We start from the raw sequence: 15,100 nt of genomic DNA on the forward strand, positions 1-15,100 counted from the left end.
CGCATTCCACTTGAGCTTGATGACGACGATCTTGACCTCAACAAGATGGAACGCCTTTCTTGCTTGTGCTTGCTTGACGAAGTCTTGTAGATTGCTCCCAAATAAACCACCATGGGAGAGCTTCTTCTTCGGCGCATCTTCACATAACCATGACCACCATGTGGATTGCTCCCCCATAATCCACCATGGGAGAGCTTCTTCTTCGGCGCATCTTCACATATCCATGATCACCATATGGATGGCAAGACTCAAGCAAAGGATCTCTTCGAGATGGCTCATCTTGAACTTGCACATCATTTCTCCATGGCAAGCTTCAAGCTTATGATCTCTTCGAGTTGGCTCATCTTGAACTTGCACTTCATTTCTTCATTCTTCATCATGTTGATGTCTTGAAGTAACTTGAGGGCTCACTTCATCTTCATCTTCAAGACATACTTGACACTTGATATCCTTCATCAATTTCTTCTTATTGCAACCTTGAAGCCAACATATGGTTCAAGAATTGCCTATGGACAACTCCTACAAATATAACTCAATGCAAACATTAGTCCATAGGGATTGTCATTAATTACCAAAACCACACATGGGGGCTCCATGCACTTTCAGATTCCCGTATACTTGCTCATGAAAATGGCTCTAGGACCCATCATAAGGGCTGTATTTGCACATATCTATGGCTGCACCTAACTTAGGCTCCACCCCTAATTGAATGAAGCTTGACAAAATATTTATCGTGTTGTTTAGAACTCTGATGCCAGTGAATCCATGCCGCCCTCGGAAACTTTAGTCTCATACACACACACACACTTGAGCTTGTCTCTTGCTGCATAGAGGATTGAGATTTTCTCTCATCAAGAGCTTTTTATTATTTGCTATTTACTTTCTGCACTTTAATTTTATTGCAAACTATACACCCAAAAACACCAAAACTGCTACTTTATTATTACCGCTTTCTTCTCGATTTTGCTAACCAATACCTTCAACTTCTCGTGGGTTCGACAACCTTTCTTATTGAAAAGTAATACAATTGATTTCCTGCACTTGGAAGCCAACACCACCAATATACTAAAGGCTATTATCTAGCCGTGGTATATATCTAAAATGGACAACTTTTATCAAAACAATCTCAGTGCCATCAGGTCAGAGGAATTTCCACTTTGCTTCGCGGCAGGAGGCTTGCAGGAAGGATGTCGAGCGGACATTTGGTGTGCTTCAAGCTCAATTTGTTATTGTTCGGTATCCAACTCTAAGCTGATCTCACGACCAAATATGGGAGGTGATGCATGCTTGTGTGATCATACACAACATGATCATCGAGGATGACCGCAAGAATCGGGTCAGGACACAGGTTGGTCCCTATGAATGTCAGGGCACTCTTGCGGAGGTGGATCATGAGGAGCCCGCAAATTTTGCTGATTTCCACGGCATGCACACAGAGATAAGTGATATGAATGTTCATGAGCAACTTCAACATGATCTTGTTGAGCATATGTAGAGGATCAAAGGATTATCAGCAAATGTGGTGGTGCCTTGATCTGGCCCGACTTTTATTATATTTGTTTAGTTTCTTATTGTCTATTGTATTTTAATTTGAAAATAATTTTAGCGAACATATTTATTTGTATGCTATATTTAATAAAATAGTTATATATTCAAATACTCTAAAAAAAATAGGTCTTGTTTGGGCGTGCGAATGGGTAGCGACGCCCTCAAACACGACACGAAGCAACAACGTCTCCCAAACGCTGGCTTAGCCCAAAAAACGAACGAAACCCCTGTTTCTAAGGCGATATGGGATATCTGCTAGAGATGCTCTTAGACGGAGAAGGAGAGAAATGATTTGCCATTTGACAATTCTAGCAAGCCATCAGCAGCTGTGTACTGTTGTGAAGAACAAGTGCGCGCGGTGGCAAGTAGCCGAAGCTCGCTCCGTTCACCATCGTCCCCACTCAGCTGCCTCTTGAAATTCTCGGCCCTATTTTCTTTGCAGGGAAGGAGGATCTGCGCAGGGGCAGAGGCGGGTCCCCTCTATTTTGGCAACGATCCCAGCCCCGCGTAAGCGGCCTCTGCCGATTCTGCTCGCGTTGCACCTCCCCCTGCTTCCTTGCTCTCCAGCTCCAGCGCGCGGTGCGCCGTGTACGCCTTGCCCGTTTCGCCCAAGGACCTCATTAATCCGTGCCCCTGCCTGCCTGCTCGCCGAGAGCGTCACTGTTGCATTGCCCATCTCTGCCCCCAGCCCTTTGCGCCCTCCTGGCCGCCTCTCTCTCCTTCCTCCTCCCAACTCTTGTGCTCCGTTCTCGCCGCTGCCAAAGGCCAAAGCGTTGCACGAAGAAGCCTTTATGGCTTCAGAGCTCAGCCGCATTCAATTGCCATGATCCGTACTACGTACCAGCACACCACCACTGTAGTGTAGATAGCCTCTCTCTGTGGACCATTTATTCTCAGCACCACGGCAGCAAGGAACCCCTGCCCATGTGAACAGTGTCCGTCTCCCGATCTTGATATAAGTAGCAGTATCCTAGCTACTGCCTCCTCCCCTCATTCACTCACTCACTCACTTATTCATCAGTGAGTGCTTACTGCTTAGCTAGAGAGCTTCAGTCAGCCCGAGCTCCTCATGGAACTCCTACTACTTTACTCCTCATTTCTGCTTCTCCTTTTGTGCTCTTCCCAGGGCCTAGCCTCTACTCTTCAAGGTACCCGAGAATCTCTACCACGCCTGATCCTCTTCCCCATTCTCTCTGCCTCTTGCTGAATGCTGATGGATCACAATGCCATGCTTTCTTGCAGGTACAGGGCTACATCATCATCAGCTCAAGGAGCCAGCTCCAGCTTCAGAGGTGAGGATCATCGACCGACGCATTTCCGTTTCTTTTCTCTTGCTCTCCATGCAAGCGCTTGGTGTGTAACCGACGATCGACCTCATGCAGGTGGAGGCGGCGGCGACGATGTCGGCGGCGATGATCGGCTCCAGGCCGCCGCGGTGCGAGGGGAGGTGCGCCCTCTGCGGCCGGTGCGAGGCGGTGCAGGTGCCGGTCGCGCCGCGGGACAAGCACGCCGTCGCCGCGGCGGCCGGAAGCCACTTCCGCCTGTCCAGGGCCTTCGGCGGCGACGGCGTCGACGAGAGGTCCACCAACTACAAGCCGCTCAACTGGAGGTGCAGGTGCGCCGACAGGAGGGTGCTCAACCCGTGACCTTGCTTGCGCCAGTTTTCTCTTCTGAAGATGCTTGAGCTCACACCCTCCCAGCATCGTCGATCCATCCACCAGATAGCAGCTGTGAGTTGTTGGGAGAAGTTGCGCTGAGATCCTCTCCTCTTTTTGGTCGGTCTAGGTATAGGAGCAGTTTATGATGCCTGCTGGGTGTGATCCACTGATAGTTGTCTGGAGGTGTTGCACTAATTAATCAGGGAGCTAGCTGAGGTGTGATGTTTTAACAGCTCCTTCTTATAGTAGTAGTTCCTTGTATAAGCACGTGCTGTAATTAACTAATTAAGAGAGTGGGATATCACAAATCACTTTGCATTGTCATTAATTTTGATGGACTAACAAGTAACAAGGTCCTGTCTTGTCAGTACATCAGTACTAGCTGAATAGCTGATGGGAGTTCTCTGAATCGTCTGAACAAAGAAAAAAATGAGTTTGAAGTTCAAAAACAAAAATACTATGAGTTTTATGAGCCTGAAAAATTAATGGACGTGTCCTTTCGGAGATAAAGGCTCTGAAAAGGGGAAAACAGCAAGACAAAAACCTTTTCGAGCCTTGGAGCTATGCTCATCATTGCAGTAGCCTTGTCTTTTCTTCTGAAGAACTTGTGCCTGTAAGCATGTGATTCGCTTCCAGGACATGTCCTCCAGGGATTCGCTTCAAAACTGAACTCCGATTCTGTGTAAGAAAAGAACTTGAAAGTTTAAGCCTTTTGCCCTGCACAAAGATTTTGCACAGAGCTTCTCGTAGATGACTCCAATTCTTCGGAAGATTGCCAACTTGTGTGTGTCAGCCAACAAAGTAGACAAGCCATAGCGTACGGAACATTTATTCTACTTACATTCACAATTGTTTGAATGTTTTTAAAATTCTTTCGCGTCATCTTATTCTCTCGTGGCATGTTTAAACCCTATTGTTTTGTACTGGCTGTCTCCCACCAGGTGGCCTCTAACTTAATCTTCACCACTACCTAGTTAGGCATTGTGGTTTGTGGATACATTGCGGAAAAAACCCTCCCATTTCGTTAGTTCCAAATCCCCCACTAATTAGCATGATGATGGGCACCAAAGTTTTTTCGTCTAGTGATATTGATGTTGATAACCAATTTCCACCATTCTTTAACCGAGGTGAAGGGTGGTCAACAATTGAACCCAAGTGTTTTACACCTGCCATCCGCAATCACCCACAACCCCACCTCCAACTTAATCTTCACCACTACCAAGGCATGCATTGTGGATATATTGCCAAAAAACCATTCCATTCCGTTCGTTCCAAATCCCCACGAAGTAGCATCACGAGGGACGCCAAAGATTTTCACCTAGTACCATTGATGTTGGTAACTGATTTCCACCATTCTTTGACGGAGGTGAAGGGTGGCCAAAGAGATTGTCCACTTCAGAATCCGAAGCCAAGTGATGATCATTTGCCGAATCCAAGTAGTGTAGTGGCATTCTACGAATAGGTGATCCGGGAATTCATCCTCTTATTTGTAAAGTTGGCAAAGCTCGCAATCCAGGCATCCACGTTATTAAAGGCGGTCGGCCATCCATACCCGATCTTGGAGGATTAGCCATGTGAGTAGCTTACACTTTGGGGAGCCTAATTTTACAAACCGCCTCCATGAGAACATGTCTGGTGATACCTTCTCTTATTTGATACCATGATATCTGTTAGATTATAAGTCGGTTTAGTTTTGCCTGTGTCTCAAGTTAGGGTTAGCCTCATTGGCCCCTATATATATTCTTTGTAAAACCGAATGTATCAATAATCAATTATGAGACAATCATATTCTTTCATGGTATCAGACACCGATCCGATCTAGGGTATGGCTCCCCCTCCCAAGCCGCCGCCACCACCACCCGGCTACTTCGAGCGCCGCGACGCCCTTATCAACGCCAAAGCCAAAGCTCTTGCCTCCCAACTCTCCACCTCCCTCGTGCTAGCCCCTCCTCCCTCTGCTCTCTCCTACACAGATACAATAGGCCGATGTTACACCCTTCATCCCAATTACATTAGATCTTGCTACTCACAACTATTACCATTGGTGCCATTTGTTTGAAGTTCATCTAGGGCGCTGCAATCTTCGCGGGCATGTCGATGGCTCCGTTCCGCCTCGTCCCGATGATCCACAATGGGTCAAGGACGATCTCGCCATCATCCAGTGGATCTACACCCGCGTCTCCACCGAGATCTTCAACCTCGTCTTTCGCAGCGCCGCCACTGCCTCCGCTCTTTGGTCGGCTCTTCGGCAGCTCTTCCAGGACAACGTCGACGGCCGCGTCACCAGCCTCAACAACGAGCTTCGCAACACCGTCCGGGCGACACCTCCATCGGCACCTACGCCGCGCACCTTAGTGCTATCGCCGACGAGCTTCGTGAACTCGGCGATCCCGTGTCCGATCGGCAGCTCATCAACATCCTCGTCGCCGGTCTCAGCAACGACTTCGACAAGCAAGCGTCGTTCATCCCCATGATGCGCCCCCGCCCCACCTTCGCCGAGGTCCGCTCCCTGCTGCAACACGCCGACACCACCCAAACTCGTAAGGCGGCCCGTCCACAGGCCTTCGTCGCCGCTCCTCGCCCGCCGCCTCAACCTCCTGCGCCAGTGCCACCACCTCCCGCGCATACGCCGCAGCCCCCTCCTGGGTGGCGCCCAAGTCCCAACTACAGGGGCAAAAACCCCATCTGGCGTCCTCCACGCCCGCCGCCGCCATCCGCGCTGTCTACAGCACGCCGCCAGCGCCCGTCTACAGCGCCCCACCTCCCCCGGCTCCTTCAGGGTGGCGTCCCACGCAGGATCCATGGACAGGCATGGTCCAAGCCTGGTCGATGCCATGGACAGCTCCCGCCTCGGCCGGCATACTTGGGCGGCTGGACGCCCGGCTTGCGCCCCCACACCGGCTCTCCAGGGCTGCTCACACCACGGCCTCCTCCGCAGGCGTACTATGCTGCTCCGCCACCCATGTACGGCGCGCCCTCGTCGTCCCTCTACGCCAATCCGTATGGTGCCGGCCCGTCCTCCCCCTACACCAACCCGGAAGGTAGCCTCACTCCATACCAGTTGCCAACCATGCCCCTCGTGTCATCATCGTCGACTGCACCACCTCTCCTTCCTACTCCAACGCCAACCTGAGATCAAGCCGCCTTTCTACAGGCCATGAAAAATTTTGCTGCTCAAGAGAACTCAGGTACGGACTGGATTTTCGACTCTGGTGCATCTAGTCACATGTTTTCATCACATAATATGCTGTCAAATTGCACTTCGACACCTTTTTCATCAATTATCTTAGGCGATGGTTCAACTATTCCAATCTATTGTGTCGGTCACACACATATTCCATCACCCACCAAACCTCTCCTCCTCCGCGATGTCCTAGTAGCACCAGCTCTTATCAAAAACTTAATCTCCGTTCGACAATTCACTCGTGATAATCTTGTCTCCGTTGAATTTGACTATTTTGGTTTATCTGTGAAGGATTACCTGACCAAGGAGGAGATCGCTCGATTCAATAGTTCCGGAGACCTCTACACCATCCATGGCACCTCCACCGCCGCCCAACCCTCCTCCATGCTCGCCTCGGTGGAGCTCTGGCACCAGCGTTTAGGACATCCCAACACCGCCACCATGTCCTCGCTCCTTAGTGATTTTTCTATCCCATGTAATAAAGACACTCGTGAGTCTTCAACTTGTGAATCGTGTCAACAAGGCAAACATGTCCGCCTCCCCTTTAGCTCCTCCACCTCCTTTAGTACTTTCCCTTTCGAATTACTACACTGTGACATTTGGACATCTCCACATAAAAGTATTTCAGGTTTTAAGTATTATCTCGTTATTTTAGATGACTTCACCCATTATACATGAACCTTTCCTCTCCGAAACAAATCTGATGTTCACACACTTTTTCTAAACTTTCAACGCTATGTAACTACACACTTTTTCCTCCCCATCCGTTTCATCCAATGTGACAACGGCCGTGAATTTAATAACTTTAGCAATAGAGAATTCTTTCTAAATCACGGCATTCTTCTGCGTTTTTCGTGCCCATATACATCTCCCCCAAAATGGCAAAGCCGAACGGTCTCTTCGTACTATCAATGATATTATCCGCACTCTCCTAATACACTCCTCCCTACCACCACAATTTTGGGCTGAAGCACTTCGAACAGCCACCTATCTTTTAAACATACGTCCCTCTAAAGCCAACCCAAATACTACACCATTCTTCTCCCTTTTCTCTCTCACCCAAACTACTCTGAACTTCGAGTCTTTGGCTGCCTTTGCTTTCCCAATTCCTACGCCACTTCTCCACATAAATTAGCTCCTCGCTCTGTGGCCTGCGTTTTCCTCGGTTACTCCGATGAACATAAAGGCTATCGATGTCTAGATATGCTTTCGGGACAAATCCACATCTCTCGCCATGTCACCTTTGTAGAACACGTTTTCCCCTATGCTACTCGTACACAACCTACTTCTCCCACACCAAAACCACCATCTCATCGTACCACTTTAACACCGCTTCACCTCACATCTCTTCCAAACCCTACCCCGGAAACCCCTTCTCCCACAACCCCTGCTCCATCAGGCAACTCAACCCCCCTCCTTCACCGCCATACCCACCCTCCCCTCCTACGCCCGCCTCCTCCGCTGCGCCGGGCACCTCTACTCCTTCACCCTCTGATTTACCGCAAACACGCCCCCCTCCGCCTCACGCCGTTCCTACAACTCAACCCCAAAACGCCCACGGCATGCGCACACGTGCCAAATCAGGTTTTCGTCTCCCTCAAACCCGTCGTAACCTCTCTGCCACCATCTCTATCTCCCCAATTCCTAAAACCTACAAATCTGCCCTCTTAGATCCCAATTGGAAAACAGCCATGCTCGACGAGTTCAATGCTCTTCTTCAAAATGACACATGGCAACTAGTTCCTCCTCCCACAGGTGCAAACATTGTTTCTGGCAAGTGGGTTTTTGGCCAAAAATTTCATTCTGACGGCTCTCTCTCTCGCTACAAAGCACGTTGGGTCTGTCGTGGTTTTTCACAACAACACGGCATTGACTACGATGAAACCTTCTCTCCCGTTGTCAAACCAAGCACAATTCGAACCGTTCTTAGCATCGCCATCTCTTCATCCTGGCCTGTTCATCAACTCGATGTCAAAAATGCTTTTCTAAATGGTCATCTGAATGAAACCGTCTACTGTCAACAACCCTCGGGTTTCGAAGATTCCACCTATCCCTCTCATGTCTGTCTCTTAAAGAAATCCTTGTATGATCTTAAGCAAGCTCCCCGTGCTTGGTTTCAGCGTTTCTCCACTTTCATTCAAACTATAGGCTTTTCTCCATCTCATTCCGATTCCTCTCTCTTTGTCTTTCATACTGACACTCATACCGCCTACTTGCTTCTATATGTCGACTGATGGCGTGTATTTCACACGTTCGTTGGGGAACCCCAAGAGGAAGGTATGATGCGCACAGCAGCAAGTTTTCCCTCAGAAAGAAACCAAGGTTTATCGAACCAGGAGGAGCCAAGAAGCACGTTGAAGGTTGATGGCGGCGGGATGTTGTGCGGCGCAACACCAGGGATTCCGGCGCCAACGTGGAACCTACACAACACAACCAAAGTACTTTGCCCCAACGAAACAGTGAGGTTGTCAATCTCACCGGCTTGCTGTAACAAAGGATTAACCGTATTGTGTGGAAGATGATTGTTTGCGAGAGAAAACGATGAAAACAAGTATTGCGGCAGATTTGTATTTCAGTATTAAAAGAATGGACCGGGGTCCACAGTTCACTAGAGGTGTCTCTCCCATAAGATAAAAGCATGTTGGGTGAACAAATTACGGTCGGGCAATTGACAAATAGAGAGGGCATAACAATGCACATACATGTCATGATAAGTACGGTGAGATTTAATTGGGCATTACGACAAAGTACATAGACCGCCATCCAACCGCATCTATGCCTAAAAAGTCCACCTTCGGGTTATCGTCCGAACCCCTTCCAGGTATTAAGTTGCTAAACAACGGACAATTGCATTAAGTATGGTGCGTAATGTAATCAACAACTACATCCTCGGACATAGCGTCAATGTTTTATCCCTAGTGGCAACAACGACAACACAACCTTAGGGGTTTCGTCACTCCCCAGGTGTCAATGCAGGCATGAACCCACTATCGAGCATAAATACTCCCTCTTGGAGTTACTAGCATCAACTTGGCCGGAGCCTCTACTAATAACGGAGAGCATGCAAGATCATAAACAACACATATGTAATAACTTGATAATTAACATAACATGGTATTCTCTATCCATCGGATCCCGACAAACACAACATAGAGTATTACGGATAGATGATCTTGATCATGTTAGGCAGCTCACAAGATCCAACAATGAAGCACAATGAGGAGAAGACAACCATCTAGCTACTGCTATGGACCCATAGTCCGAGGGTGAACTACTCACTCATCACTCCGGAGGCGACCATGGCGGTGTAGAGTCCTCCCGGGAGATGAATCCCCTCTCCGGCAGGGTGCCGGAGGAGATCTCCGGAATCCCCCGAGATGGGATTGGCGGCGGCGGCGTCTCCGGAAGGTTTTCCGTATCGTGGTTTTTCTCCTCGGGGGTTTCGCGACGGAGGCTTTAAGTAGGCGGAAGGGCGGAGTCGGAGGGCCGACGAGGGGCCCACACCACGGGGCGGCGCGGGCCCCCTTGGCCGCGCGCGCCGCGTGGTGTCGCCACCTCGTGGCCCCACTTCGTATGCTCTTCGGTCTTCCGGAAGGTTCGTGGCAAAATAGGCCCCCGGGTCTTGATTTCATCCAATTCCGAGAATATTTCGTTACTAGGATTTCCGAAACCAAAAACAGTAGAAAACAAGAATCGGCACTTCGGCATCTTGTTAATAGGTTAGTTCCGAGAAAATGCACGAATATGACATAAAGTGTGCATAAAACATGTAGGTATCATCAATAATATGGCATAGAACATAAGAAATTATCGATACGTCGGAGACGTATCAAGCATCCCCAAGCTTAGTTACGCTCGTCCCGAGCGAGTAAAACGATAACAAAGATAATTTCTGAAGTGACATGCCATCATAACCTTGATCATACTATTTGTAAACATATGTAGTGAATGCAGCGATCAAAACAATGGTAATGACATGAGTAAAAAAGTGAATCATAAAGCAAAGACTTTTCATGAATAGTACTTCAAGACAAGCGTCAATAAGTCTTGCATAAGGGTTAACTCATAAAGCAATAAATCAAAGTAAAGGCATTGAAGCAACACAAAGGAAGATTAAGTTTCAGCGGTTGCTTTCAACTTGTAACATGTATATCTCATGGATAATTGTCAACATAGAGTAATATAACAAGTACAATATGCAAGTATGTAAGAATCAATGCACAGTTCACACAAGTGTTTGCTTCTTGAGGTGGAGAGAGATAGGTGAACTGACTCAACATAAAAGTAAAAAAGAATGGTCCTTCAAAGAGGAAAGCATCGATTGCTATATTTGTGCTAGAGCTTTTATTTTGAAAACATGAAACAATTTTATCAACGGTAGTAATAAAGCATATGAGTTATGTAAATTATATCTTACAAGTTGCAAGTCTCATGCATAGTATACTAATAGTGCCCGCACCTTGTCCTAATTAGCTTGGACTACCGGATCTTTGCAATGCACATGTTTTAATCAAGTGTCACAATGGGGTACCTCCATGCCGCCTGTACAAAGGTCTAAGGAGAAAGCTCGCATTTTGGATTTCTCGCTTTTGATTATTCTCAACTTAGACATCCATACCGGGACAACATGGACAACAGATAATGGACTCCTCTTATGAGATTGAGGATATATGTCCAAAACTGAAACTTCCACCATGATTCATGGCTTTAGTTAGCGGCCCAATGTTCTTCTCTAACAATATGCATGCTCCAAACATTAAGGTGGTAGATCTCTCTTACTTCAGACAAGACGGACATGCATAGCAACTCACATGATATTCAACAAAGAATAGTTGATGGCGTCCCGGAAGCATGGTTATCGCACAACAAGCAACTTAATAAGAGATAAAGTGCATAAGTACATATTCAATACCACAATAGTTTTTAAGCTATTTGTCCCATGAGCTATATATTGCAAAGGTGAATGATGGAATTTTAAAGGTAGCACTCAAGCAATTTACTTTGGAATGGCGGATAAATACCATGTAGTAGGTAGGTATGGTGGACACAAATGGCATAGTGGTTGGCTCAAGGATTTTGGATGCATGAGAAGTATTCCCTCTCGATACAAGGTTTAGGCTAGCAAGGTTATTTGAAACAAACACAAGGATGAACGGTACAGACAAAACTCACATAAAAGACATATTGTAAACATTATAAGACTCTACACCGTCTTCCTTGTTGTTCAAAACTCAATACTAGATATTATCTAGACTCTAGAGAAACCAAATATGCAAACCAAATTAGCAAGCTCTAAGTGTTTCTTCATTAATCGGTGCAAAGTATATGATGCAGGAGCTTAAACATGAGCACAACAATTGCCAAGTATCAAATTATCCAAGACATTTTAGAATTACTACATGTAGTATTTTCCAATTCCAACCATAAACCCCTGTAACACCTCCTAGGAGGCTTGTAAACTTCTATCTCTTCAATGAAATGAAACGCAAAGAGTCCTTTGCGTTTTCTCGAAAAAAAAAAAAAAAAAACAATTTAACGAAGAAGAAACTTCGCCATGAATACTATGAGTAGAGCCTAAGGACATACTTGTCCATATGCTACAGCGGAGCGTGTCTCTCTCCCACAAAGTGAATGCTAGGATCCATTTTATTCAAACAAAACAAAAAACAAAAACAAACCGACGCTCCAAGCAAAGTGCATAAGATGTGACGGAATAAAAATATAGTTTCAGGGGAGGAACCTGATAATGTTGTCGATGAAGAAGGGGATGCCTTGGGCATTCCCAAGCTTAGACGCTTGAGTCTTCTTAGAATATGCAGGGGTGAACCACCGGGCATCCCCAAGCTTAGAGCTTTCACTCTCCTTGATCATATTGCATCATACTCCTCTCTTGATCCTTGAAAACTTCCTCCACACCAAACTCGAAACAACTCATTAGAGGGTTAGTGCATAATAAAAATTAACATGTTCAGAGGTGACACAATCATTCTTAACACTTCTGGACATTGCATAAAGCTACTGGACATTAATGGATCAAAGAAATTCATCCAACATAGCAAAAGAGGCAATGCGAAATAAAAAGGCAGAATCTGTCAAAACAGAACAGTCCGTAAAGATGGATTTTATTAGGCCACCAGACTTGCTCAAATGAAAATGCCCAAATTGAATGAAAGTTGCGTACATATCTGAGGATCATGCACGTAAATTGGCTTAATTTTCTGAGCTACCTACAGGGAGGTAGACCCAGATTCGTGACAGCAAAGAAATCTGGAACTGCGCAGTAATCCAAATCTAGTACTTACTTTACTATCAAAGACTTTACTTGGCACAACAAAACTCAAAACTAAGATAAGGAGAGGTTGCTACAGTAGTAAACAACTTCCAAGACTCAAATATAAAACAAAAATACTGTAGTAAAAACATGGGTTGTCTCCCATAAGCGCTTTTCTTTAACGCCTTTCAGCTAGGCGCAGAAAGTGTAAATCAAGTAACATCAAGAGACGACGCATCAACATCATAATTTGTTCTAATAATAGAATCATAAGGTAACTTCATTCTCTTTCTAGGGAAGTGTTCCATACCTTTCTTGAGAGGAAATTGATATTTAATATTACCTTCCTTCATATCAATAGTAGCACCAACGGTTCGAAGAAAAGGTCTTCCCAATATAATGGGGCAAGATGCATTGCATTCAATATCCAAGACAACAAAATCAACGGGGACAAGGTTATTGTTAACCATAATATGAACATTATCAACTCTCCCCAAAGGTTTCTTTTTAGCATTATCAGCGAGATTAACATCCAGATAACGAGTTTTTCAATGGTGGCAAGTCAAGCATATCATAAACTTTCTTAGGCATAACGAAATACTTGCACCAAGATCACATAAAGCATTACAATCAAAATATTTGACCCTCATTTTAATGATGGGCTCCCAACCATCCTCTAGCTTTCTAGGAATAGAAGTTTCAAGTTTTAGTTTCTCTTCTCTAGCTTTTATGAGAGCATTTGTAATATGTTTTGTGAAAGCCAAGTTTACAGCGCTAGCATTGGGACTTTTAGCAAGTTTTTGTAAGAACTTTATAACTTCAGAGATGTGGCAATCATCAAAATCTAAATCATTACAATCTAAAGCAATGGGATTGTCATCCCCAAGGTTGGAAAAAATTTCAGCAGTTTTATCACAAGCAGTTTCAGCAGTTTTAGCAATTTCAGGTAATTTTGCGCGCTTTGCACTAGGAGTAGAAGCATTGCCAACACCAATTATTTTACCATTAATAGTAGGAGGTGCAGCAACATGTGAATCATTAGCATTGCTAGTGGTGGTAATAGTCCAAACTTTAGCTACATTTTCCTCTTTAGCTAGTTTTTCATTTTCTTCTCTATCCCACCTAGCACGCAGTTCAGCCATTAATCTTATATTCTCATTAATTCTAACTTGGATGGCATTTGCTGTAGTAACAATTTTATTTTTAATATCCCTATTAGGCATAACATTCGATTTCAAAAGATCAACATCAGAGGCAAGACTATCAACTCTAGAAGCAAGAATATCAATTTTATTGAGCTTTTCCTCAACAGATTTGTTAAAGGCAGTTTGTGTACTAATAAATTCTTTAAGCATAGCTTCAAGTCCAGGGGGTGTATTCCTATTATTATTGTAAGAATTCCCATAAGAATTAGCATAACCGTTACCATTATTATAAGGATATGGCCTATAGTTATTACTAGAATTGTTCCGATAAGCATTGTTGTTGAAATTATTATTTTTAATGAAGTTTACATCAACATGTTCTTCTTGGGCAACCAATGAAGCTAATGGAACATTATTAGGATCAACATTAGTCCTATCATTCGCAAGCATAGACATAATAGCATCAACCTTATCATTCAAGGAAGAGGATTCTTCAACAGAATTTACCTTCTTACCTTGTGGAGCTCTTTCCGTGTGCCATTCCGAGTAATTAACCATCATATTATCAAGAAGCTTTGTTGCTTCACCAAGAGTGATGGACATAAAGGTACCTCCAGCAGCTGAATCCAATAAATTCCGCGAAGAAAAATTTAGTCCTGCATAGAAGGTTTGGATGATCATCCAAGTAGTCAGTCCATGGGTTGGGCAATTTTTAACCAGAGATTTCAGTCTTTCCCAAGCTTGAGCAACATGTTCATTATCCAATTGTTTAATATTCATTATGCTACTCCTCAAAGATATAATTTTAGCAGGGGGATAATATCTACCAATAAAAGCATCCTTGCATTTAGTCCATGAATCAATACTATTCTTAGGCAGAGATAGCAACCAATCTTTAGCTCTTCCTCTTAATGAGAAAGGAAACAATTTTAATTTTATAATATCACCATCTACATCTTTATATTTTTGCATTTCACATAATTCAACAAAATTATTGAGATGGGCAGCAGCATCATCAGAACTAACACCAGAAAATTGCTCTCTCATAACAAGATTTAGTAAAGCAGGTTTAATTTCAAAGAATTCAACTGTAGTAGCGAGTGGAGCAATAGGTGTGCATAGGAAATCATTATTATTTGTGCTAGTGAAGTCACACAACTTAGTATTTTTAGGGGTAGCCATTTTAGCAGTAGTAAATAAAACAAACTAGATAAAGTAAATGCAAGTAAACTAATTTTTTTGTGTTTTTGATATAGGGTGCAAGACAGTAAATAAAGTAAAGCTAGCAACTAAT

General features: G+C 44.8%; 1 protein-coding gene across 1 annotated transcript in view; it reads left to right on the plus strand.

The window, feature by feature from the left end:
- Positions 1-3,194, plus strand: part of LOC124697303 (EPIDERMAL PATTERNING FACTOR-like protein 1) — a 6,092-nt gene extending 2,898 nt beyond the window's left edge. The window contains exons 2-3 of the mRNA XM_047229915.1: positions 2,791-2,840; positions 2,931-3,194. Coding sequence (XP_047085871.1) covers positions 2,791-2,840; positions 2,931-3,194 — 314 coding nt within the window. The remainder of the gene's footprint in view (positions 1-2,790; positions 2,841-2,930) is intronic.
- The last annotated feature ends 11,906 nt before the right edge of the window (positions 3,195-15,100 follow it).

The sequence above is a fragment of the Lolium rigidum genome, chromosome 3 (genome assembly GCF_022539505.1).
Source record: "Lolium rigidum isolate FL_2022 chromosome 3, APGP_CSIRO_Lrig_0.1, whole genome shotgun sequence".
NCBI lineage: Eukaryota > Viridiplantae > Streptophyta > Magnoliopsida > Poales > Poaceae > Lolium > Lolium rigidum.